The sequence below is a fragment of the Sebastes fasciatus genome, chromosome 20 (assembly GCF_043250625.1).
Source record: "Sebastes fasciatus isolate fSebFas1 chromosome 20, fSebFas1.pri, whole genome shotgun sequence".
Lineage (NCBI taxonomy): Eukaryota > Metazoa > Chordata > Actinopteri > Perciformes > Sebastidae > Sebastes > Sebastes fasciatus.
The window spans coordinates 16,039,286-16,061,222 of record NC_133814.1 but is presented as its reverse complement, the minus strand read 5'-3'; the positions used below and the strand labels follow the sequence as shown (position 1 = coordinate 16,061,222).

Below are 21,937 nucleotides of genomic sequence, written 5' to 3'. Positions count from 1 at the left end.
GGACTGATAATGGCCTATTATTTAAATATTTCAAGAGAACGGTTAAGTTTGTCCTCATTAAACATACATCTGGTTGTTGTTTGTAATAAAATGGTTGCTTTTGGAAGCACAAAGACAGAGCGTTGGCCAAATCCTGACAGAATTTCTCTTATTTCACAAGCTTTAAATGGCTCTGGAGCCACTTTGACTTAATAGAGATTGGTAATTGGTAGGAATATTGCCTCTAGCCAACGTAGGCTAATCATGTCGCACATTTTTCCATTGGCTGCATTTTTTAATTCACAATTTAGCAGCTTTTCTACTCGTCTTTGTTTTCCTTTTGCACTACAGAATAAAGGCACATCTGATTTACACATGTCAATTTTGGTGACATGCTGAGCCCTCCAATCAAGGTAAAAACTTGTGTTTATGTACAGTACAAGCTAACTTTTCCTTAAAATAAATATGAGTCTGATTCACAATTGCTGTACAACACATATATCAGATTCTATAGGTTTCTATATCTGATAAAGGCTAAACAAGAACCCTGCATAACTAGTGTCCATGACTGTAGTAACATTTACATCCACCAGATGTCATCTTCTTACAATATGTGGCTTCTACACCAGTTGAAAGCATTATGAATGATGCATCTGCATCAGGGTGGATCACATAACACTTCATTCTTTGATTTATTCCCCGCCTTGCGCTTTTTTCAATCACATGCAAAAGTGAAGAAAACACATGTAAGTTAGTTGTTAGTTGTAGTTGAGATTGTTAGCAAGCAGTGAAGGAACATTTGTATATTTTAGACATGAGAACAGAGCGATATATAAAGTTTCCTGTACAACTCTACAGATTTCATTAACATAGATGTTCCTCGGCGTTCCCATTTGGTTAAACAGTCACTCAAGGTTAAAATTCAAAGTTAAATTCTTTTACCCAGACTTTACACATGGTGTTTTGACTCCCAAGAGTCAAGCTGAACTTCTTGTCCTGAGGTGTTTTCAACAATTCAGGACCAGTGACAAGGAAGATACTTTTCTTCTGTTTAGGCGAGGGATGTTTTGGGACATTTCGTTTTTCCCTCAACAACCACATTTTTATTTGCATCTTGCTTGGATTGTTTCATTGAACTGAAGGTTGTTGGCATGGCAGTGAGATGTGAACGGGACTGGCAAACAGAGTGGAGCCTTGAGGAGCACCAGATGTAAACAATGAAGCAGAAGAAACACAATCACTGGCACAGACAATGAGGACGGGCCCAAAGCAGTCCCGACTACTTCAGTTTGTCAGTCAGAAGGGCACTGATGGATGTGTAAATGTGAGAAGCACAGTTTCAGCTTTACATTTTGAGTAAAATCAATAGAGAAGCAAAATGTCATAGATTGAAACCATAGTGTCCTTCTTCTTCTTTTCCCTTCACTCCATCCTTGTCAGTTGTTCTTCCTCTCTTTGTATCTTTTTTGGACATTTCTCCTTCCTCTCGAGCCTTCTGTTGCTCAACTTTCCATCTACAACTCTTCCTCTTGCTTCACGTTTGCCTTTCCTTCTCACTTTTTCTGATACTTCCACGAGCAGTTGCACAACATTCAGTGCGTAAATAAAAGGCTCCTCTTTTCTCCAGCAGGTTTGATTGACAGCACCCCTTGCACACTCTGCAGTAAAATGTGTGTGTGTGTGTTTGTGAGGGGGGGTGCATGCGTCTTGGCATCAATCAACGTGTGTCTTTTAGAAGTTTAATTGCAGCATTTTGCTCTTTCTTCTCTGGACATGTGTGTTGCATTCATACACACTCACTCACGTTTTCCTATGTGTGTGTGTGTGTGTGTCAATGCTGCTTCGAGGAAACCGGAGCAACAAAATCAGTCCAACGGTTGCGAAAGAGCTCTCACACCGATTCATCTGAGGAGTGAAGGCACACGTGCATGCACACACACACACACACTCAGGGGTTGTGTGTTGACTTAGGAGTTAATGAATGGATGATTGAGGGCTGCAGGGGTTGGGGAGAGCAGCGCCGTGGAAACAACCCCTCTTTCCCAGGAAGGGAGTATAGAACAAGAGTTAGAGACAAAGAAAGGCAGAGAAAATGAGTGTCTCAGAGACAGAATGAAATTCAGATTGTGTGTGCACAGAGAGCCGAAGGGGGCTGCGGGGCGAGCTACTTGAAGCAGAAGCATTCGAAAGCGCCAATAAAGCAAGTAGCATGTACTTGACAAGGACCCAAAGGGAAAGAGAGAGGGAGAGAAGCAGCTGTTGGAGGAGGAGAGTGAGACAAAGAAGGAGCAGGGGGGCTGTCCTTACTTGCTCTTCAGTGTGAGGACTGTATGTGGGAGGAGGCACGGGGAGAGGGAGAGCAGGAGAAAGACAAGAAAGGAAAAGAGCAAGCAGAGAGTAAGCAGTATGTTTGGATGTGTGAGGGGATAAACATACATCTGAGAGTGTTTTTGCATAGTTGCAGGAAAAGTCTCTCCTCTCTCCTCTTACTCCTGCGCTGCACAACTTGGGCCGAGGGACCATGCAGCCGGGGTGGACTCTTCCCTGGGTCGCCGCTCTCCTGCTGGGGCTGATGGGGCTCCTGGTGTGCGGGTCGGACTTCCAGCATCACCGCTACGAGGACATGGTGCGAGCCCTGTTTGCAGTGCAGGGCGAATGCCCCTACATCACGCGCATCTACAGCATCGGGCGCAGCGTGGAGGGGCGCCACCTCTATGTGCTGGAGTTCAGCGATAACCCGGGCATCCATGAGGCATGTGAGTAACTCCTGATTCCCTGTTTGACAGCCCTGTGGGGATGAGCATGTTGGAATAAGATCATTATCTCAATCTGCATGTCAGGAATAGGGAATTATTCATAATAACAGACACATTCCAAGTTAATATAGTATTCAGTCTTAAATCAAAATGTGAAAATCAGTTTACATGAGTTACAATTTCTATATGACAGCAAGCTCACATTTTGTCAAATGGCATTAAGCAACATAAACAAGATAAACAAATCTGATACAATGTTCTGGGGGTACAGCAAATGGATTTATAATGATTATAGATTTCAAATCCACAAGCCCCATCACTGGCTGCCCATTTGTTTTGCACTTCTTGCTGTGGGGAGTGAGAACATAGCTGGCAGGAGACAGAGCAGTCTGTGGGGGCTCTGTTTTTTCCCCCCCCAAAGAGATGAAATGCAAGCTTCCCATCTAGCTTTCTGAAGATGAATTACTGTGTGGATTAATAGTGAAGAAGAAGAAGAGGAGTCGTCCCAAGTTGGCCTCTTTGATAAACATCGGTGGCAGTAATCTGTGGAAGAGTCAAAGTGAAAGAATTGAGTGAACATCTGTGATTCATTTCAGTTTTTTTGTCATCCAACCACTGACAAAATGCCATTCAAAGCTGAGCAGATGACACAGAAGTTCACTTTGTGTCAACAAGGCTTTAACCCTGAACCCACTCTTGCAAAAGCTTTGCTTGTTTTCCCCCCCTTTTTCCCAAACCACTGAATCAGCTCTCCAGGTGTTTATTTTGCATATCGGTTGCAAATTGAAAACCATAACCTCGTCATTGCTGATGTTTATATTGAAAACAAAGGGTCACAATCATGTTGAAGATTTTTTTTCCATTCTTGCAATTTTAATGGCAAAAACAACTGCAGGGAATGCTTTTTTGGCCGCGACTGAGCTTGCATTTTTTTCTTCCTGCATCTGCACACGTAGGGGCTTCCTTCAGTAGAATAGAAGGATGTGCGCCCTGTTCTGTTGTCTGGTGAAAAACAGGAACCGTGCACTTCATGGAAGGGAGTGACCTGAGAGGTCTCGTCTAGGTCAACCCCCTTGCACCCTATAGGAAGTTCACGTCTTTCACATGCTGCTGAGTGTGTGTGTTTTTTAAAAGCTGCACGCTTGAGCCAACACTGTTTTCTGAACCTGAGGCCAGTTGGCCTCGCGTTAAAGAAAAGGAGGTGAATTGCAGCGCCCAAGCTGCCATTTGGGTGCCTGAAGCAATTAGTGAAGGGTGTTCATAAATGTGGAAGTATCTGCTCACCCCCTCAATACCCCACCCCCCAAATAAACCTACACTTATTTCTTGTCATGAACAACTGAAATGCAAACAATAATGAGGTGTTATACAATGCTAATGTGAAATCATATAGTTAGTGAAGCAAAAGTGTTCAGCGGTAGCTCTGTCTAGCTGCAGTGTTTGGGGGTCCTTGGGTCTATCAACGCTGCAGCAGTGATTAATGAAGGTACCCCTGGGAGGAGAGAACCCTATACAGAGAGGGAGACTGTTTGGATAGGTGGCTCACCCAATCAGTGGCAGATACCCACATAGGAATGCCAGATGATCTTATCCAAATAATTCAATCAGCTCTAAATCACTCACTCCCCAGTGCTCACCTTTGTCAGAGGAGAAGTACTTGAGAAGTACCTTATCAAGAAATTGCAATAATGTAAACACATTAAGGTTAGTAATTGGTTTTGAAAGAAAAGAGAAGCACAATCTTCGTCTTTCAAGTGAAAAGTTGAATCCACAAGCAATAAATCTCAGCACCCTTGCTCAACTTAATACACTACAGCCTTACAGTACTTAGTAGATCATGGTGGCTAATGTTAGATAAAGGGCATCTCCACATCGTGTGTCTTGGGGAGTACTACTGCATATGATGAAAAAAGGTGTATAAAGCCTTTTGTGGCTCCAGAGAAGTCTGATAAATTGCCTCAAGCAGGGGTAGACTTTACCGTTAGGCAAGGTAAGCATCTGCCTGGGGCCCCCAACTAAAACGGCCCCAAACAGCAATAGATTTATTATAATGTTTCGATATGAAAAACCCTGATTTATGTTACTGTTCTAACTCATTGTAACCCGAAATAACTTACAAAAGGCCCTTAAAGCACTTAAACATATGCAACTCAACTGTATACTACTTACTGTGTACCTCTACTACAGAGGAAAACATTGTAGTACTACATTTACCTGACAGAGAAATGTTGCTGGTTACGTTGCAAATTCAGATTTGATGAAAAATATATTCAATTTAAATATGATGCATTATTATTCAGTACACTATCCAGCATCATATTAGAATTGAAAGCTTTGCCTTGAACAGACCTTAAGTAAATTTAAGCACATTGTGCTGACAATACTCTTTCACTCTATAGTTGAAGTAAACATTTGAAAGCAGGACTTTTACTGTATTAATAGATTTACTATTAATAGTTAATAATTTCAGAAAAAAAAGTTTTGAGTAGACGGACTCTTCTTCTACCACTGCCAATACCAACATTCCCAGACATTAGAGAGGGTGAAAAGTAAAGCAAGACAACATTTGCCTGGGGCCCCCAAAAAAACTAAATTCGCCCTTGTGTCGGTTTGGGCTGAAGACTACAAGTTTAAAAATGAAAAAAATCCAGAGGTGTGGAGTTAAAAAGAAACCAGACCTCTGTAGCCCGCTCATCATCTCTGCTTGAAGATTACAGCTCGAGGCTACATTAGCCGCTACTGGCAAAACACACAAGAATCTCAACAGAACTGTTGGCAGTCACGTTGCATTGTGGGTTATGTAGAGGAGGAAAATAAATGCATAGAATAATAAAGAGGGAAATTTAATCTGCCGTTATCCTGTAAATGTCAAATTGAAATCCTGTGACATATAGAAACTCAAGTTACAACCATAAAGACTCATAACAACGACTCATGGGCTGAATTTCAAACATGAGAAAGACAGCCTACCTATTAAGTCTACTATATTTTCATATGTGTTCATATGTGTGTTCATGTGCATGCTCAGGCAGTCATTTTAAATGTCACGCTTGACAGCTCTGTGTGGCTTTTTGACCCCCTCCATCCATCTCTCCACTTCCTCCCCAGTGGAGCCGGAGGTCAAGTACGTGGGCAACATGCACGGCAACGAAGTGCTCGGCCGTGAACTGCTCATTAAGTTCTCCCAGTTCATGTGCGAGGAGTACCGGGCCGGAAACCAGCGGATCATGAGGCTGATCCATGACACGCGCATCCACATCCTGCCCTCCATGAACCCCGACGGCTACGAGGTGGCTGCCAGACAGGTAATGTACACCCACTGACATACATGTGAGCTCCAGGCTTCCACGTGCCAAAAAAAGAAAACCAGGCGAAATCTCCCACTGGGACGCCTTTGGCTGTTTTTCTTCAGCAATCATTTGCCACTTGTGGAGAAAAAGTTTCCACATTTTTTCGTTGATTATGTTCTTGCCAGTGGAAATGTTAGAAAAGTTCCCTTCAGGAAAACTTAACACCTGCGAGTTAAATCACAGACCAACACACATCTTTTCAGATATCTAAAGGTATGTGCATGTTTATCCACTGAAGACATGCAACCAAGAGCCAAAAACAAATAAATTAAATCTTCCACTGTTTGCTAATGTCTGTAATAATCCCATCTATCCGCTCTCTGAGAGAGCCCCGAGCTTCCGCCCGGGGGGTAATTATATGGAGCGTGAAACAAGAGACACACATGCAACCCCCTTTAACACAAACACACACACACACACATGCACAATCTCTTTGAGACTAATTATATATCCTGAGGAGGCCAGTTACACATGATGGTCCCTCTCTTTGCCACTCAGACGACACACCAACAAAGCACTATAATTTGTTGCATCAACAGATGTTTGGATGCAGCAGCATCTGGACAACAATAGAGTGCTGCTGGAATGAGTCCTAAAACTTGGAAATTAGTAAGCATTTTAGCACTTCTGGTTCCCTCGTCTGGAAGTCAATGGGCTTTTTTGAATGGGTTTTTAGTTAGATGCCTGAAATAAGGTCTGTGGTTAACACATGTTGAAGAGATTTTAATGTTTTGTTCTACAACATAAAATACATCAATAAATACCCAACTCAATGCTGAAGCCATTATATGTCTTTAAAAAGGTGTTTGCTAACAAGTGGCTAAATGAGACTACTAAACGCCATCACGCCGACTCGTTCGCCGTTACAGCCTTGTTGTGTATACTCGTGCGACCGTGGTGTAGTTCGTTTATAGCCTAACGTTAGCTTTTTACTTCTGGCGATTGCATTCACACTTCAAAAATCATAAAAGTGGTGTTCATTTGTGAAGATGAACAAAACGTGTAAGTGTCATAAACGTGTGTTTGCCACAGAGCTTATTTTCTGCAATAATCCAAAACCCAATGGAACAATCCCATTGGCTTTTTGTCGAGGGAACCAGGGCGATGCTAACTTCCTGGTTGGCCTACAAAAATATGTCATCCCTGGAGCACTCTATGGGAAGGGCTGCTTCATTTCCCAGCATCCTAGGGGCTATAGTGTTGATATTGCATGATTGAGCCACAAACATATAATTTCGTGCATCAACATATGTAAGATTCAAGTCCTGTTATTTCCTGCATGGAAATAATGTACAAATCCAGCAAGAGCCTCCCTATTTTGGCACAAATCCTTTTCTTGGAATTGATCCAGATGTCAAAAAAAGAGAGGAAAAGCTAGAGTATCTTTGCTACATAATCAGTAAAGATATATCTATTTCAAACATACCACGGTTTTGCACTCTGCGGCTCACGTTACCACAGTTTCACAAGTGTGTCGGAGAACTATGGTGGCCGTCAGGTAATGTAAAAACGTGAAAGGCTCTCTCTAGAGCCAGTTGTTGTGAGAGTAGCGTAGGTCATTTGGAAGAGTTAGTGGGAAGTGAGTGGTGAAGCAAGAGAGAGAGATTGGCGGCAACAGCAGCAAGTAAGTAACGTTATCGACTACGGCCCAAGCAGGAAAAGTTAACAGTGTTTGATTTGTCCGTCCTGGGCTACTGTAGAAACATGGCAGACTCCGTGAAGAGGACCCGCTCCATATGTTTCAGGTGATTATACGCTAATGAAAATATATTTATGAATATTACATTCCATTTCTGCTAATAGATCCCCCAAAATACTACACACAGTGTTCCTTTAAAAAGGTTGGATTCCTAAGAAAACAAGGGAATCATTGTGAATTAAAGAAATCTGTTGGAAAATAGTCAACTGTTGTTACACAGCATATTGCCTGTGCAGTTTTCCTTTGCTGCTTCCAACCAATATGAAGTCATAGCTTAAAAATCTTAAAACCCAAGAAGCCAAAACATCAGTATTCAATCACTCTACTGGGAAAAACACAAGGTAACCTCGACAGTAGCTGCTGTTTGAGAAACTTGATATTTTGTGTGTGCGTCAACAGGGTCCAGAGTTCAACGGCTACCTGGTGGGTCGAGGGAACTCCAGGGAATTCGATCTGAACCGGAACTTTCCGGACCTGAACGCACTCATGTACTACTACGAGAAGACCAACGGGCGAAACCACCACCTGCCCCTGCCGGACAACTGGGAGCAACAGGTCAGTGCTACTGAATAAACAGCCATTTATCTATGTCTATGTGTGTCTGTACATATACATGCTTGCGTGGGAGAGAGTGGAAGATGGATGAGTACGTTTCTCATGCTTGTTTGAATATGGAGTTGAATAATGAGCGACTGTACCATAGCTGGGTTATCTTGGCTCTAACTTTGTTGACATGAACGAATTCATGAGATTTGTACTGGATCAGACTCCACCGCCAGTTGAGCTTTCAATAAATAAAAAGAAACTGGTCATAAATTAAAAAAGCAAGTAAATCTCTTAGTAGGCTGTCTGTTATGATCTATGTGTATGTTTGTATGCCAATGCCCTTTATAGTCTGACCCTGTTTGGAGGGCCGTGTTTGCATATCTTACTGTAAAACCTATATCTCCTCATATAAACCATGCTGTTCTCCCTCTGGGTCAAAGAGGCCGCTCTCCTTTGTCTTTGTAATATGAAACAGGCGGGCAAAATGTTTACTGTGAGTTTTTGTGGATTTTTTGGAGGAAAGGAGATAAACTTCAAGCTCAGAATAAACTTTTAAACTTTTAAAAACACGTCAGAATAATAAATTTGACATGCAAAAGTCCTCTGAAAGCTCTTTCACTCTAGGAATCATAGCGACCTGACAAAGATATACGTACATGAAGAACATTTTTGTCATTTCGTCACCACCGTGAGAATTTGAATTGACCTACTTCGTGGTCGGAGAGTGTAACTGTTACCTGCTACCTCGAGATACTGCGTGACTCTCCACAAACCTGTGATTTCACTAAGTCTTTGAATAAGAAACACTTTTACCCCTCTGCTCTTTTCCAGTGGGTACTGATAAAGCCCCGGTGGACATATTTCTTGCTATGTGGGACAATTGAAACCCATTTATCAAGCTCTGTGAAATATTTTTAACTTGGCAGAGGAACAGTAAGTACGTGCAACTACATGTCCTGTCCATTAATTATAAAACATATAAGAAGCAGACACTTGCCCTTCACTGAAGATAACACTGGGGGTGGGGAGGGTAAACTGGGTTATTTATTTAAAAATATGCTCATGTATTGCATTTGTGGCTCAATATTGTACGATTTGCTGCAGTCGAGAAACAGTTCTATTAGACTCTTCTGTATTTCACTTATTATTTCAGATCGCTGCGGTGTTAAATGTTGAAAAAAAGGCTAAAGACGACAGTGTGTGCTGTCAAACTATTGCTAATAGTCGACTGGAAAGTACGTTTTAAGGATTAAGGTCAGGTCCTTGGGGGGTGTTTCGTCTGCAGTTGTCTTATCTTCAACAGATTTTAAAAGTGCTACTGTTCTCAAGGTTAATTTCCTTGACGCTTTTGCCTGCTCTTTGGTCCCTCCCGTTTGAAACCACTGGGTGTTATTACGGCTGGATGATATAATGTCTCTGGAAATATAATAAAACATCCCTCCAAGTATCCAAAGTAAAATATAGTCAAATATATAGAACAGTGTTGGTTTCCATCAGATTATAACATTATTGACCAGATTAAGTATATTAATGTGGCATTACAGTATTTTAGGTGATTTAGACATGAGATAACGTTATTAAAATGACCAAATGAATGCTGTAACACCCTTTGTGAGGAAATTAAAATGACAGGAAATAATGAACATTTTGTATTTGAGTAAAAAATAGGGATTGAAACAATAATGCAATGTTATAACTTTACCTTTACAACATCTACAGATACTTACAGTATCAAGAGAAAGCCATTGATTTTTTACTTTTTTCCTATTTACTAGTTCCGAGGCTGCAAATGTGTTGAAAACTAAAACGCTGGTCCTCCCAGTCGCGAGCTGGCCGTCTACCCACATGACTGCCTCCCGAAAGGCAAACACAAAAGAGTAACTGTGCCACTGTTACAGATACTTCATTCATGCTGGTCGGGATTACATCCTCACAGGCTGCATGAAGCCACAGACCCCCTGTGCTCGCCTGCAGGCTCGGCCACGCTACATTTTAATTAGCTAACCGGTGATGTTTTATCCAGAGGAATAGGTTTAATAATAAAACAGCAAGAGACACAAAAAAATGCAAGTTCGGACAGGGCAAAGGTGAAAAAAAAATATGTTTATGGGCCAGCAGACTAATATTAAAGGTGCAGTGTGTATCTGGCGGCATATAGCGGTGAGGTTGCAGACAGCAACCAATTTAAATTTCTCCCGTGTGCCAAGTGTGTAGGGGAACTTTGGTGGCCGACGCAAAAACGCAAATGGCCATTTCTAGAGCCAGTGTTTGATTTGTCAGTTCTGGGCTACTGTAGAAACATGGCGTCCGGCTCCGTGAAGAGGACCAGCTTGTATGTAATTTTCTGACATTTTATAGACCAAACAACTAATCAAATAGATTAATCGGCAATAAAAATAATCGTTAGTTGCAGTATTCTAAGGTAACGAAAACACAACGATGCATATTTTCAGGTGATTGTACACTAAAGAAAACCTACTTATTAATATTATATTCCATTTCTGCTAATAGATCCCCCTAAATGTTACACACTGGTCCTTTAAATCAGCTGCAATATCTCAGTAACTTCCAGGTGACCTACACATGGGACTATTTCGGGTCCTGTATTAAAAAAAAACAATGCTGACAACTGATTGGCTAGCAGAGGACATCCCTCATATGGTGTGAAATCTAACCTTGTCTGTCAGTGAACCACTGAGGGATCCAGAATATGTGGATTTGTGCGTATTTATTATCATTTTTAAGATGGCATTCCTCCATCTGTTCAGTTATTTGAGTTTTGCAACACCACGATATGATTATCAGCGTGTGTCCTTCATATGTAACCCTACACTACGGTGACAGCTCTGACTTCAAGCACGCACGAGTGTATATAAAGATCCACAGTCAATAAACACCTGCCAGTCCTCACAACAGAAGCAAGGCCAGCGGTCTCTGATCGGCCTGATGCTGAACCGCACTGTGTTTATTGCCCCACATACCTCATTCAAGGAGAGGCATTAGTCCGTGTCTCCACGCATGATATATGGCTAGGAGCGTGTGAGGATAGTTAGTACTGACAGGGAAAATAAACGGCAGCCTATCGTGGAATTTAAAAGTTCAAGATGTCTGAAGCGTTGCGTGGGAGATGCTGCTATCTTACAATAGTTTGCATATTGTAGATTAGAAGTAACCGTTTCCATCCTTTCAAAACTTGCATCTTGTAAACTCATCTTTCTCCGTGAATTCAAAAACAGAAAAGGAGGGACTTTTAACAAATGCTCACAGTGCCCGATTCATTTTCAGTCTAGATCAAATGAGTGAGGATGAAGGAGAAAGCACACTGCATGTATCAAAGAGAAGATATTTACACATGGTAAAGCAGAGAAAACTAGGATTTGTCCAGATAACCAGCCAAGTAGAGAAGCCATGTGGTTCTTAGTGAAAAGAAAACCAGATGTCTTCAGTCCACTTATGTTGTTTATGAAAAGTCTGGGATGAAGTGAATGTTATGTGTATTAAATAATATCAGTAATAAAGTATGTCTGACAGGCACTAAGAGGGTGTTGGACAGTTTCATTTATGGCCAATATTATAAAAAAGTAAAAGTTGAATATGATGAAGGACATTATGTAAAATACTGCCCTTCAATGCATGACAACGTATTCAGTATGTCTTTGTATGTATGTATATTATTGCATAAAAAGGTCCAGTACATTATCCTGTAAGTACACATGAGCCCTAAAATTTCTATCTATATCCTCCACAGGTTGAACCAGAGACTTCGGCGGTGATAAAATGGATGCAAAACTACAATTTCGTCCTGTCGGCCAATCTCCACGGAGGAGCAGTAGTAGCTAATTACCCCTTCGACAAGTCGAGAGACCCTCGCATCCGAGGGAGGACCACGTACGCGGCCACTCCGGATGACAAAATCTTCAGAAAGGTGTGCTGCAGATTAAAAATTCTTTCCAGATGTCACACACATCTGATCTCATCACTGTCTGTCTGTCTGTGTGTGTGTGTGTGTGTGTGTGTGTGTGTGTGCGTGTGTGTGTGTGTGTGTGTGTGTGTGAAACCATGTGAATGATTGTGGCATGTGTGCATTTGTGTGTGATGACAGTTGGCGAGGACCTACTCGTACGCTCACAGCTGGATGCACAAGGGCTGGAACTGTGGGGATTTCTTCGATGAGGGGATCACCAACGGAGCCAGCTGGTACTCTTTGTCCAAAGGTGAGCGAAACCTCTGGCTCCTGAGCAGCGTGAAGAGAAAGCAACAGATCAAATTAAAAAACACTAGAAACTCCCAACAGTGTCCAACAATGCAAAGCCACAACAGGTGAAGGCAGGTCAAGACTAAACGTTGGAAAGAACAAGCTGAGTGTTTCTACCAGCACCATAAAGCACGATACTGACTCACTACCTCCAAGAACAAAAAACAGATTGTTCTTTGTGCATATGTGTTGGTGAGCGTCCATTATCATTCCCTTTCCAAATAAAGACAAGGCCACCTGCATGAATGATGGCAGGCGCCGGCATGCACTTCACAGCATGACTGACATGCTTTGAGTGGCTCACAAGCCAAGCTTTACCGGTGTCGTCATGGGCTCTCTGAGGCCTCGGTGCTCTCCTCTTGCCTTAAACCTCTCTTCACCTTCTCAACACCAACAGCTGCACTTCCACTGACCCCCTCAGTTTAGCTGCTCAAGTTTGACACTGATGATGCCACATACCAACAACAACCTTAGGGACTGTACGAAAATTATTAGCGGGGGGAAGGGAGGGTAGTCCGAATTTCTTGGAAGCTCACGGCCTGTTTAGTTAGTAGCTCTTGGTTCAAACATACGTAGAGTGGCTGGGATGTTTGGGATTCACTATTCTATATTTCACATAATTGTTGTTGTTTTTTTTTTCAAACTTTGTATTTAGATATTTACACACTATATATATATATGCACATATATATACACAGATATATAAGTACAGTCTTCCTTAATCCTAGATGCCACATATACACATACAAGCCTCTAACCTCACCAGAATCTCTCATGTCCTCACCTCCATCCAACAAGGTCGATAAATAAATAAATAAATAAATTAATAAATTAATAAATGAAAAAATAAATAAATGAATAAATTAATAAATGAAAAAATTAAAAAATAAATAAATAAATAAATAAATAAATAAATAAATAAATAAATAAATAAATAAATAAATAAATAAATAAATAAATAAATAAAATAGATATAAAAATACATCACTCTGGAACTGCAGGGAAATGTAGTCGCTTGACCTAAGAAAAGACGGTGGCCCACACTGCGCAAAATTTGTTCTTAGACACTTTTACGGTGCCATAATTGTTTCTAATGTGAAATGTGATTGTTCCATTGATCCATTCACCTATTAAGTTTAAAATTTAGAAGGTATTTTTTAGAAGGTATATTTTTTTGATTTTGAGAGTTTTTTTTAACGTGAACCATACGTTTTAGCTGCCGTCCCCACCCCAATAACTTTCATACAGTCCCTTAACACTCTGCAAATGGGAGGAAATCTTGATTTTGGATGTACAACTTTATTAACTGCTAAAGCCTGTCTTTATCAAATTTCAGATCTATCACTGAAAACATCTTAACATCATCCAAATCCTTTTTGACCATGCCTCCTCCATGTTGTTTGACTATTAGGCTGACACCGATGACACCCATCAATGCAGGGACAATCAGTCATACACCCATCAGTCATCCTAATGGTGCCACAGAACTCAAGTATACTTTCACATGGATGAACATAGAGACACATTTACATGCCTTTTACACATAGCCAATAGTGCTACACTGGAGCAGATTTAAATATACGGACTGGCAGTGTGTTAACTGTATTTTTAGTCTGGTGTCATCCAGTGTGTCCTGTCAGCAGTTAACCATGTCAGATTTACTGTCCTCCAATTTCTGCTCGAAAATGAAAACTGAGAATATTTAAGGTTTATTTTTATATTTTTGTGTGCTATGAAAGTAGCCAGAGTGACAGATCTTTTATTAGAGTTTGGTTTAATAGAGTATTATTTACTAGTATTGGCCACCTACAGGCCATTAGGAGTTATACGAGCTCAGCTACTGGCAGTCCTCATCCTCCCACGTTTGGTTTATGAGAAATGCTACAGTACACCAAGTACATCAAACTGTCTGGGCATGTATTCAGTTTCAGTTCAGTTAATCTTGCAACTGTAACAATAACAGTACCCACGTCTTTGATCTGTAAATCCTGGTCTGAACTGGTCGGGATTATTTCTTGGAATTTGAATCTGTTGAGCTTTGAGTCATGCAAGCTATTGAATTCGAAGAAAAACGCCCACAGTTGCATTTAGCAGGAGCGTGTTATGTTTATTTTACCGACTCCTATTGCTCCAAGTGTTACGTCATGGTCTATGAGGTAAGATTTGAACCTTCCCTCCCAATCCTGGCCTCACATGCATTAAGCTTTTATGAAAGGTAGGGCTGTATCGCAAAGCCAGAGACTTGGAAAAGTCAGGTTTTTTAAGATGGCATTCTGTTGTTGGATGTAATATCAGTCCAAAAAAAAGATGTTAAAGATCTGTTGGTGGTTTGGATAAATCAGCTTGACCATATGAAAAAATGTGGTAAAAGCTATCGTCTCAATGACCAAAAATATGTGTTTTTTTTTTAGATGGACTGAAATGATAAATCACATCAACTCCTCACAAATCTGAACAACTCTTTAGAGAGACAAACTAAGGCATAAACCAGCATGGAAACCATTGAAATAAAGAAAAGACGTCCCGTTTTAAAGATCTTCCCTTGAAATCTAAAGTAAATAGTCTATTTCTGTGTGTTTCAGGCATGCAGGACTTCAACTACCTGTACACCAACTGCTTTGAGATCACCCTGGAGCTGAGCTGTGATAAGTTTCCTCCGGCATCAGCGCTGCCCAGAGAATGGCTGGGCAACCGAGAAGCACTGGTTTCATACCTCGAACAGGTCCGAACACACATACACACCCTCACATTTACACATAAAACCCAACATGAGTCCAATACCCTGGTTTCCTGTACATATTGGCTGGGATTCCCTGGATAAATTGACTTTAAATGAGCTGCGGGAAATTCAGTGTAATTCAAGTAAACTGACTTTTACCCTCCGTCAAGTATGAAAAGAGGCCTTGGTTTGAGGACAAACTATCCTTTATCCAAGATTGTCAGAGTGCTGAGATTAAATACAGTGATGCATTGCTACTAATAGTGTTTCTTAAGCCTCAAGGGAGGGCTCAGAAATGCATAACCTTTTCTGCAGCACTGATTAAACAGACCAAACTGAAAGGGCCTGCAGATACTGTCTGGTCTTGTTTGACTGTTGCAGACCACAAGGCAGAAGACAGTTAATAAGGTCTAAAGTTTTGGAAAAGTTGCTTTGGAAATGTAGTTTATGACCTGATAAGACTTGCAGTCAATGCTATAAGTCACTGCAACATTCAAACACAAAGCTATATGTGGTCACACATACCTAACTTGCCTATATTAACACATATTTTAAGGCGCACAAGCTCAAACACAAATAACATGATCCATAAAAGAAAGTACTGTGAGAAAACTTGGTTAAATGAAATGGAAAAGTAGCCTTACTTGTGTTTTTTACAGGTGCATCATGGGATAAAAGGCATGGTGTATGATGAAAACAACAACCCTATCGGCAACGCTGAGATCTCAGTGGCTGGAGTCAACCACGATGTGACCTGCGGTGAGACGGGGGCCGAAGGGGTGTCAGTTAATTGTTAAACAAGATGTGGTTGTTATTAACTGGGAGTGTTTTCCTCCTTAATTGCAGGGTTGAAGAAGTATGTGAGTGTGTGGGGGTATGTGGTAAATGATCTGCTATTGATGTATTGGAATAGCACAGTCGAGCACCAGGGGCAGTTGCGCACATCATAACAAACACCAGATAAGGAAATGTTAAACATGTAGCAACATATTCATCCTTCATTGAGTGCTGCAGGGATGACGTATTTTTGGAGGCCAACCAGGAAGTTAGCATCGCCCCGGGTTCCCTCGACAAAAAGCCAATGGGATTGTTCCATTGGGTTTTGGATTATTGCAGAAAATAAGCTCTGCGGCAAAACACACGTTTATGATACTTTCACGTTTTGTTCAGCTTGATAGTCTTCACAAATGAACACAACTTTTATGATTTTTGAAGGGTGAATACAATCGCCAGAAGTAAAAAGCTAATGTTAGGCTATAAACGAACTACACCACGGTCGCATGAGTGCGAGTATACACAACAAGTCTGTAAAGGCGGACGAGTTGGCGTGATGACGTTTAGTAGTCTCATTGAGTCACCTTTTTTTAAAGACATGTAAAAGCTTCAAAATTCACGAGCGGAGTATTTATTGATGTATTTTATACCGTAGAACAAAACCACAGACTCTATTTCAGACATCTAAGTTAAAGGTCCCATATTGTAAAAAAGTGAGATTTTCATGTTTTTTACAACATAAAGTAGGTTTAGGTGCTATATAAATACTGTTAAACTATCAAAACACTCAATATACGGAGAAATACACTACAGAAATTGCGCGTTTAAAACAAGCCGTTTTCAATTTGTGATGTCACAAATATACAATATTTAGACAATTACACGGGTTTAAACATAAACATTCAAAATGTGTCCCAGTTTATTTCCTGTTCAGTGTATGTAAATAACATCAGCTGACAGGAAGTAAACATGGACCCAAACTGTTGCCTAGCAACGCAATTCTGTTGCAATTCCGTTGAAATGCACTAAAACGGAGCGTTTAAGACAGAGGGTAAATACAGGTATATTCAAGCAGACAGTATGGGGGAAATAAAGTTGTTTTTTTAACATTACAGCATGTAAACATGTTCTAGTAGAAACACAAAACACAAGTATGAACCTGAAAATGAGCATAATATGGGACCTTTAACTAACAGCAGAGACTCCACAGATTCATAACGGTACTTTATAGTCTGATCAATCCACGCAAAACTCACTGAACTAGCAGCCGAGGAAGAGAAAAAATAAAGTTCACTTGCAGCTATAACTATAAATCACATCTTACCTTTGCTGTTTTGTGATTAAAAGTTGTGTTGGAGGTTATATCGATGCTACTAAAGGCTCCTCCTAGCTAACGTTTCTGGTTAATTGAGTCGATTCCAGCCGGCTGTGTTAATTGGCATGGCAACAGAAGAGCTGTCTGTGTCTCCATCTAGTGGATGAATCATGGTACTGCACGCCATGCGCTTAATTTATAGTCCTGAGCTCCTGGTTTTCTTTGAATGGGAACATGTATAGAGGTATGATTGATTGATTTTTTTTTTTTTTTAAAGCAAAGCCAAAAACAGTTGTATTTAGATGGAATTAATACCTATAGTGACATGTAAATTAAATTTAATGGGTTTTACAGTTACCTGAAAAAAGTTGAAATTGGCACAGATGGTACCCAAATGGCCAATTTGAAGACTCCGCCTTAACATGCGTCTACTAAAAACCTCTCCAACTTTGCTCTGCTTCACTTTATCAGCACCAATCTGTTCATATAGGTATTGTTGTGATATGGTTTGCTAGAGGTTTTGGGCTAAAATTGCATCATTGCAAAGGGATATTCACTCTAAAGGTGTACAGTTTTGTTTGGTGAAAATGAAATCTTTAATTTATGCTTTGTCCCATCTTCATTTACTCTGACCCAATAACATGTATACCAATGCTTACACATATGCAGAAATCTCACAAGTGTTTAGCCTACATTATGATACCATTTAAATAGACGTTGTAGTTGCAGAGATACACTCTATTCATTTTGGGGCATTTGTGAGCAGGAGCCTGAGCCAGAGGCCTAGGGTTCAAGAGGTTAAAGTCACAATATGTAGTTAATATTATAGTGGTATTGCTACTTTTACCTATTAAGATTTGAAATAAACTATAGTTGAATGTTTCCACCTCTCATCTTTTCCCATGTGTGCTCCTCCAGGAGTGGACGGCGACTATTTCAGACTTCTGTTACCAGGCACCTACACTGTGACCGCATCGGCCCCAAGTTATGTCTCCTCCACCAGTACTGTCACAGTGGGACCAGCAGAGGCCATACAGGTGTGTTTCTATGTGTATGGACAGGACATACTGTATATGGGTGCATAAGACAGGAATCCAACACTTTTACCCACCAATTTATCTTTTTTTTTGTTGTAGAAAATGGAGTTAATAGGTGGTCTAAATACGCTTCTAGAGACCCAGACTCTGCTTTTTATTCATTTTTGTGTGTCTGTATATTCTTAATGTATTAATCACTCACACTTTGTTCTCAATCTCTTCCCTCACAGCTTCATTTTTACTTGAAAACGGCACCAAAACAAAACCTGAAAGTGAAGCCCCACAACGGCAAGAAGAACCTCTCGTCCCCCAAGGCCCCCTTAAAACTCGGCCCCAGATGAGACACGGACAATACCACACAAACATATATACACATATACTGAAAATCACACATAAAACATTCACACACATACACATTTTGAGAATGATAATTGACCATTATATATGTATGTAATTTTACCATTGTAGTCCTATGATTGTGTATTTCAAACCTTTGTGTTTTTTTTGTCTGTATCAAGGAAATGTTGCAAAACCTGGTGTATTTATGTAACGGCATTGATTTGTATGAACATAGCTATCCTGTATTTGTAAAGGACTTTTTTGGATTTTGATTACTATAATTTGATGAAAATTGAAAGTGAAAATAAAACATTGTTTTTGCTGTCATCATTTACCATCTCTGTGTATTGTGTTATGCTTTATTTTGCGGTATCATTGGTCTTTAAGGCACTTGAATGAATAACCAAATCTTTTCCCCAACTCACTATAATAATTATAGAATATCTTTATTCAATCCACCCTAAAACAGATATAACGATTAAAGGAAGTCTGAAGATTGCAAGAATAACATAACAGGAGACTTAAAAGCAAATTAACAACCAAACATGAGGGGCAGTGAATATTTTCTTTTCTCTTCTGGTCTATTTATGCTCAACTCATGGGAAAATTTTTTTTTTTCCTGCTGACCTCTCTGGCTGTGTGTAACTAACGTGGACCAGTAGATGTCACTGCTCTACAAGGAAGGAAGCAGAACATGGGTCTTCCTGTAAAAGGATCAGTCCTAACCAGTTGAAATTCTCAGGAAAAATAGTTGTGATTCTGTCCAACCAGACAAACATCTGCTTCTGAAACCTCTCCAATATTCACCAAACCTTCTTTCAATTACTTGGCCTGCTTATGCTTGTGTCTTTGTAGTAGAGCTGCAAAGTTTAGTCGATTAACTCCTTTTTTAGGCTAAAAGGCAAATGACAATTCTGGTTCCAGCCTCTTCAAAGTGAGGATTTGCTGATTGTTGTGGTTTTACATAATTGTAAATTGAATATTCTTAGGTTTTGAACAGCTGGTTGGACAAAACAATGCATTTTATGACATCGTATTGGGTTCTAGGATATCATGAGGGTCATTTTTTTGTTTTATAGACGAATATTTGAGAAAATAATCGCCATCGTAATCGTTAGCCACAGCCCTATTTCAAGTCCAGCTGATTATTTACAGTCTGTGGTTTATCATGCAGAGTCTTTATATATCTCACTCTTAAATGATCCAGTGTAGTTTAGGACACCTCCACAATGACTGTAATAATGTTATAATATGATATTGTCATAATCCGTACTGACGGAATGCACAATTTTTGTAGATTATTTGTTATATTACACGGCTGACTTCATATCTTGAACTATTTCACTTCAGTCAGTTTTCTGTTGTCTCATGTGTCACCATAGGGAAAGTTATATTGTAATATGAAATACATTCAAACTGTCTGAGAGCAGTGCTTGTACGTTATTGCAAAAAGACAATTATTATTTGTCGTATTGATCAGTTAGCAAAGTTTTAACCATTGTGCATCATCGCTGCGGTGACTAACTGTAAATGTCCTTTATCTGCTGAGCCGATTCCATCATCCAAAGATCTGTGAACACAAGCCAGAGCTCTCTGTTTCCTGGTGGTACAGTCAAACAAATTATTCTACTCCATGAGCAACAAGAAACAGTGTTGTGTGCTGATCACTGCTCCCTTTTGTTATGAGCTGGGAAAAGCAGATGATACATCCAGAACAAGACTCAGCTCCCTGGAGGTGGCAGCAAAGGATAGGATGACGTCTGTTAGTACAATGCACAATAACATAAATGGACATATTATGACCTCATCAGTATCTGCTAAGTTGAGGAACTCTTGATTTGGATTCATGAAAGTGTTTCTGTAGTATAAACGTGTTTGTCAAAGTGCAAAGTGTGCTATTTGAATTAATTTTGCTTGTAATTTGACTGGAAGTTCATGTGACCCTGTATTTTCACAGTATGGTTCCTTGCCCAGTGAATAATCCTCCAAACTAAAAGCAAGAGGCCCTCTACAAACTGGACTCTGAAACAAGAGATCCCTCAACTTGTTTTTCCTGCATTCACAAACACTACAGAACCCAACAATAGCCTCTCTCTGACGAGCAGGAAAGAGGAAAAACGCACTTCACTGGGCGCTCTGTGAATTTATGACAGTGATATAGATGTTTCCTGAAGACAAACATAGAGTCACGCCAATAATAAAATGTGAAATGCTCATTTTGAAAGTGAAGTTTAAACATTTTTTTAGCCCAAACACAAAACAATCAGCCTGCACAACGAAGCCAAATACAACTGCCATGCTACTGTTACTAATTTACTATTGATAATAACAAATAATACATCTAAGAAACATTTCTTTGCCTTTGCCTTCAAATCTTTTATCCCTCCCAATTTATATTAGTGGGTATGTTAAATCTCAGCAACCATCCATGACTAAAGTAGCATATGATAAATTCAGCAGCAGAATATTATAGATGATTGGTTTTTAAATGAATGAAGCAGAGTCATGGTCAGAGGAGCCATTGTCAATATAAAAAACAATGAACTGTAAGAAATCTGACATTAGCCATGTGATATAAAACCCACTGTCGTGATTAAAGTGAGTCACAATAATCATAAGTCATTCACTTATTGACATCAGCTCAACTATCAGTCCAGTCACTACAATAAAGGAGTACAATAACTTTCATTTTCTGCCCACTTCAACACTTTTGTCGCAGCTGATGTTTCTCAGAGCAGACACAATAGGACGATTGTACCACAGCCAATGTATTCTCTGCCCACAGAGCATTATAGCGACGATCGACTGGCAGCAAATACTGAAAGACAACAACAGACCCCACATACTGGCCCTGAATGAAAGTGGCCACTGTGGGAGAAGACAAAGCATTTCATAGAGAGTCACTGATCTGGAGGGTTCTCAGCGGCACTATGTGTGTGTGTGTGTATGAGTGTGTGTGTGAGGGCTTGCACTTGTATTCGTGAACACTTAGTTGGCTGTATGTGGCGTCAATGAAGCCCACCAGCGGTCTCACAGTGCCAGACGTCTCCTACACTGACTTATCGGAAGTTACAGAGCAAGCAGTCGGTAAATGATTCATCTAGATTAAAATTAAGATTATTTTTGTAGTTCATAAAAAGTTGACATTTTGGAGATATATAGTTTTCA

At 40.2% G+C, this 21,937-nt stretch overlaps 1 protein-coding gene and 1 long non-coding RNA gene across 3 annotated transcripts; one reads left to right on the top strand and one right to left on the bottom strand.

The window, feature by feature from the left end:
• Positions 1-285: 285 nt before the first annotated feature.
• LOC141758722 (uncharacterized) lies at positions 286-3,350 on the bottom strand. The gene is made up of 2 exons (XR_012591934.1): positions 2,938-3,350; positions 286-2,767 (listed from the first exon to the last, which is right to left on the bottom strand). It is a non-coding gene; the product is annotated as an uncharacterized LOC141758722 (long non-coding RNA).
• Positions 1,926-19,096, top strand: cpn1 (carboxypeptidase N, polypeptide 1). Of its 2 annotated transcripts, XM_074620349.1 has the most exons (10): positions 1,926-2,735; positions 5,844-6,040; positions 7,786-7,830; positions 8,184-8,339; positions 12,079-12,255; positions 12,433-12,544; positions 15,168-15,307; positions 15,964-16,063; positions 18,312-18,430; positions 18,661-19,096. In XM_074620349.1, exons 1-10 carry the CDS (start codon positions 2,501-2,503, stop codon positions 18,769-18,771), a joined length of 1,392 nt encoding a protein of 463 aa, XP_074476450.1. In that variant the 5' UTR covers positions 1,926-2,500; the 3' UTR covers positions 18,772-19,096. The 2 variants fall into 2 exon arrangements, with proteins under 2 accessions (XP_074476450.1, XP_074476451.1); XM_074620350.1 differs by lacking the exon at positions 7,786-7,830.
• The last annotated feature ends 2,841 nt before the right edge of the window (positions 19,097-21,937 follow it).

Excerpts from the sequence above, each read along its gene's own strand:
- cpn1 (XM_074620349.1), top strand. The coding sequence starts at position 2,501 with ATGCAGCCGGGGTGGACTCTTCCCTGGGTCGCCGCTCTCCTGCTGGGG. Across the intron at positions 15,308-15,963 it reads TGGTTTCATACCTCGAACAG|GTGCATCATGGGATAAAAGG; the intron begins GTCCGAACACAC and ends TGTTTTTTACAG. Across the intron at positions 18,431-18,660 it reads GACCAGCAGAGGCCATACAG|CTTCATTTTTACTTGAAAAC; the intron begins GTGTGTTTCTAT and ends CTTCCCTCACAG.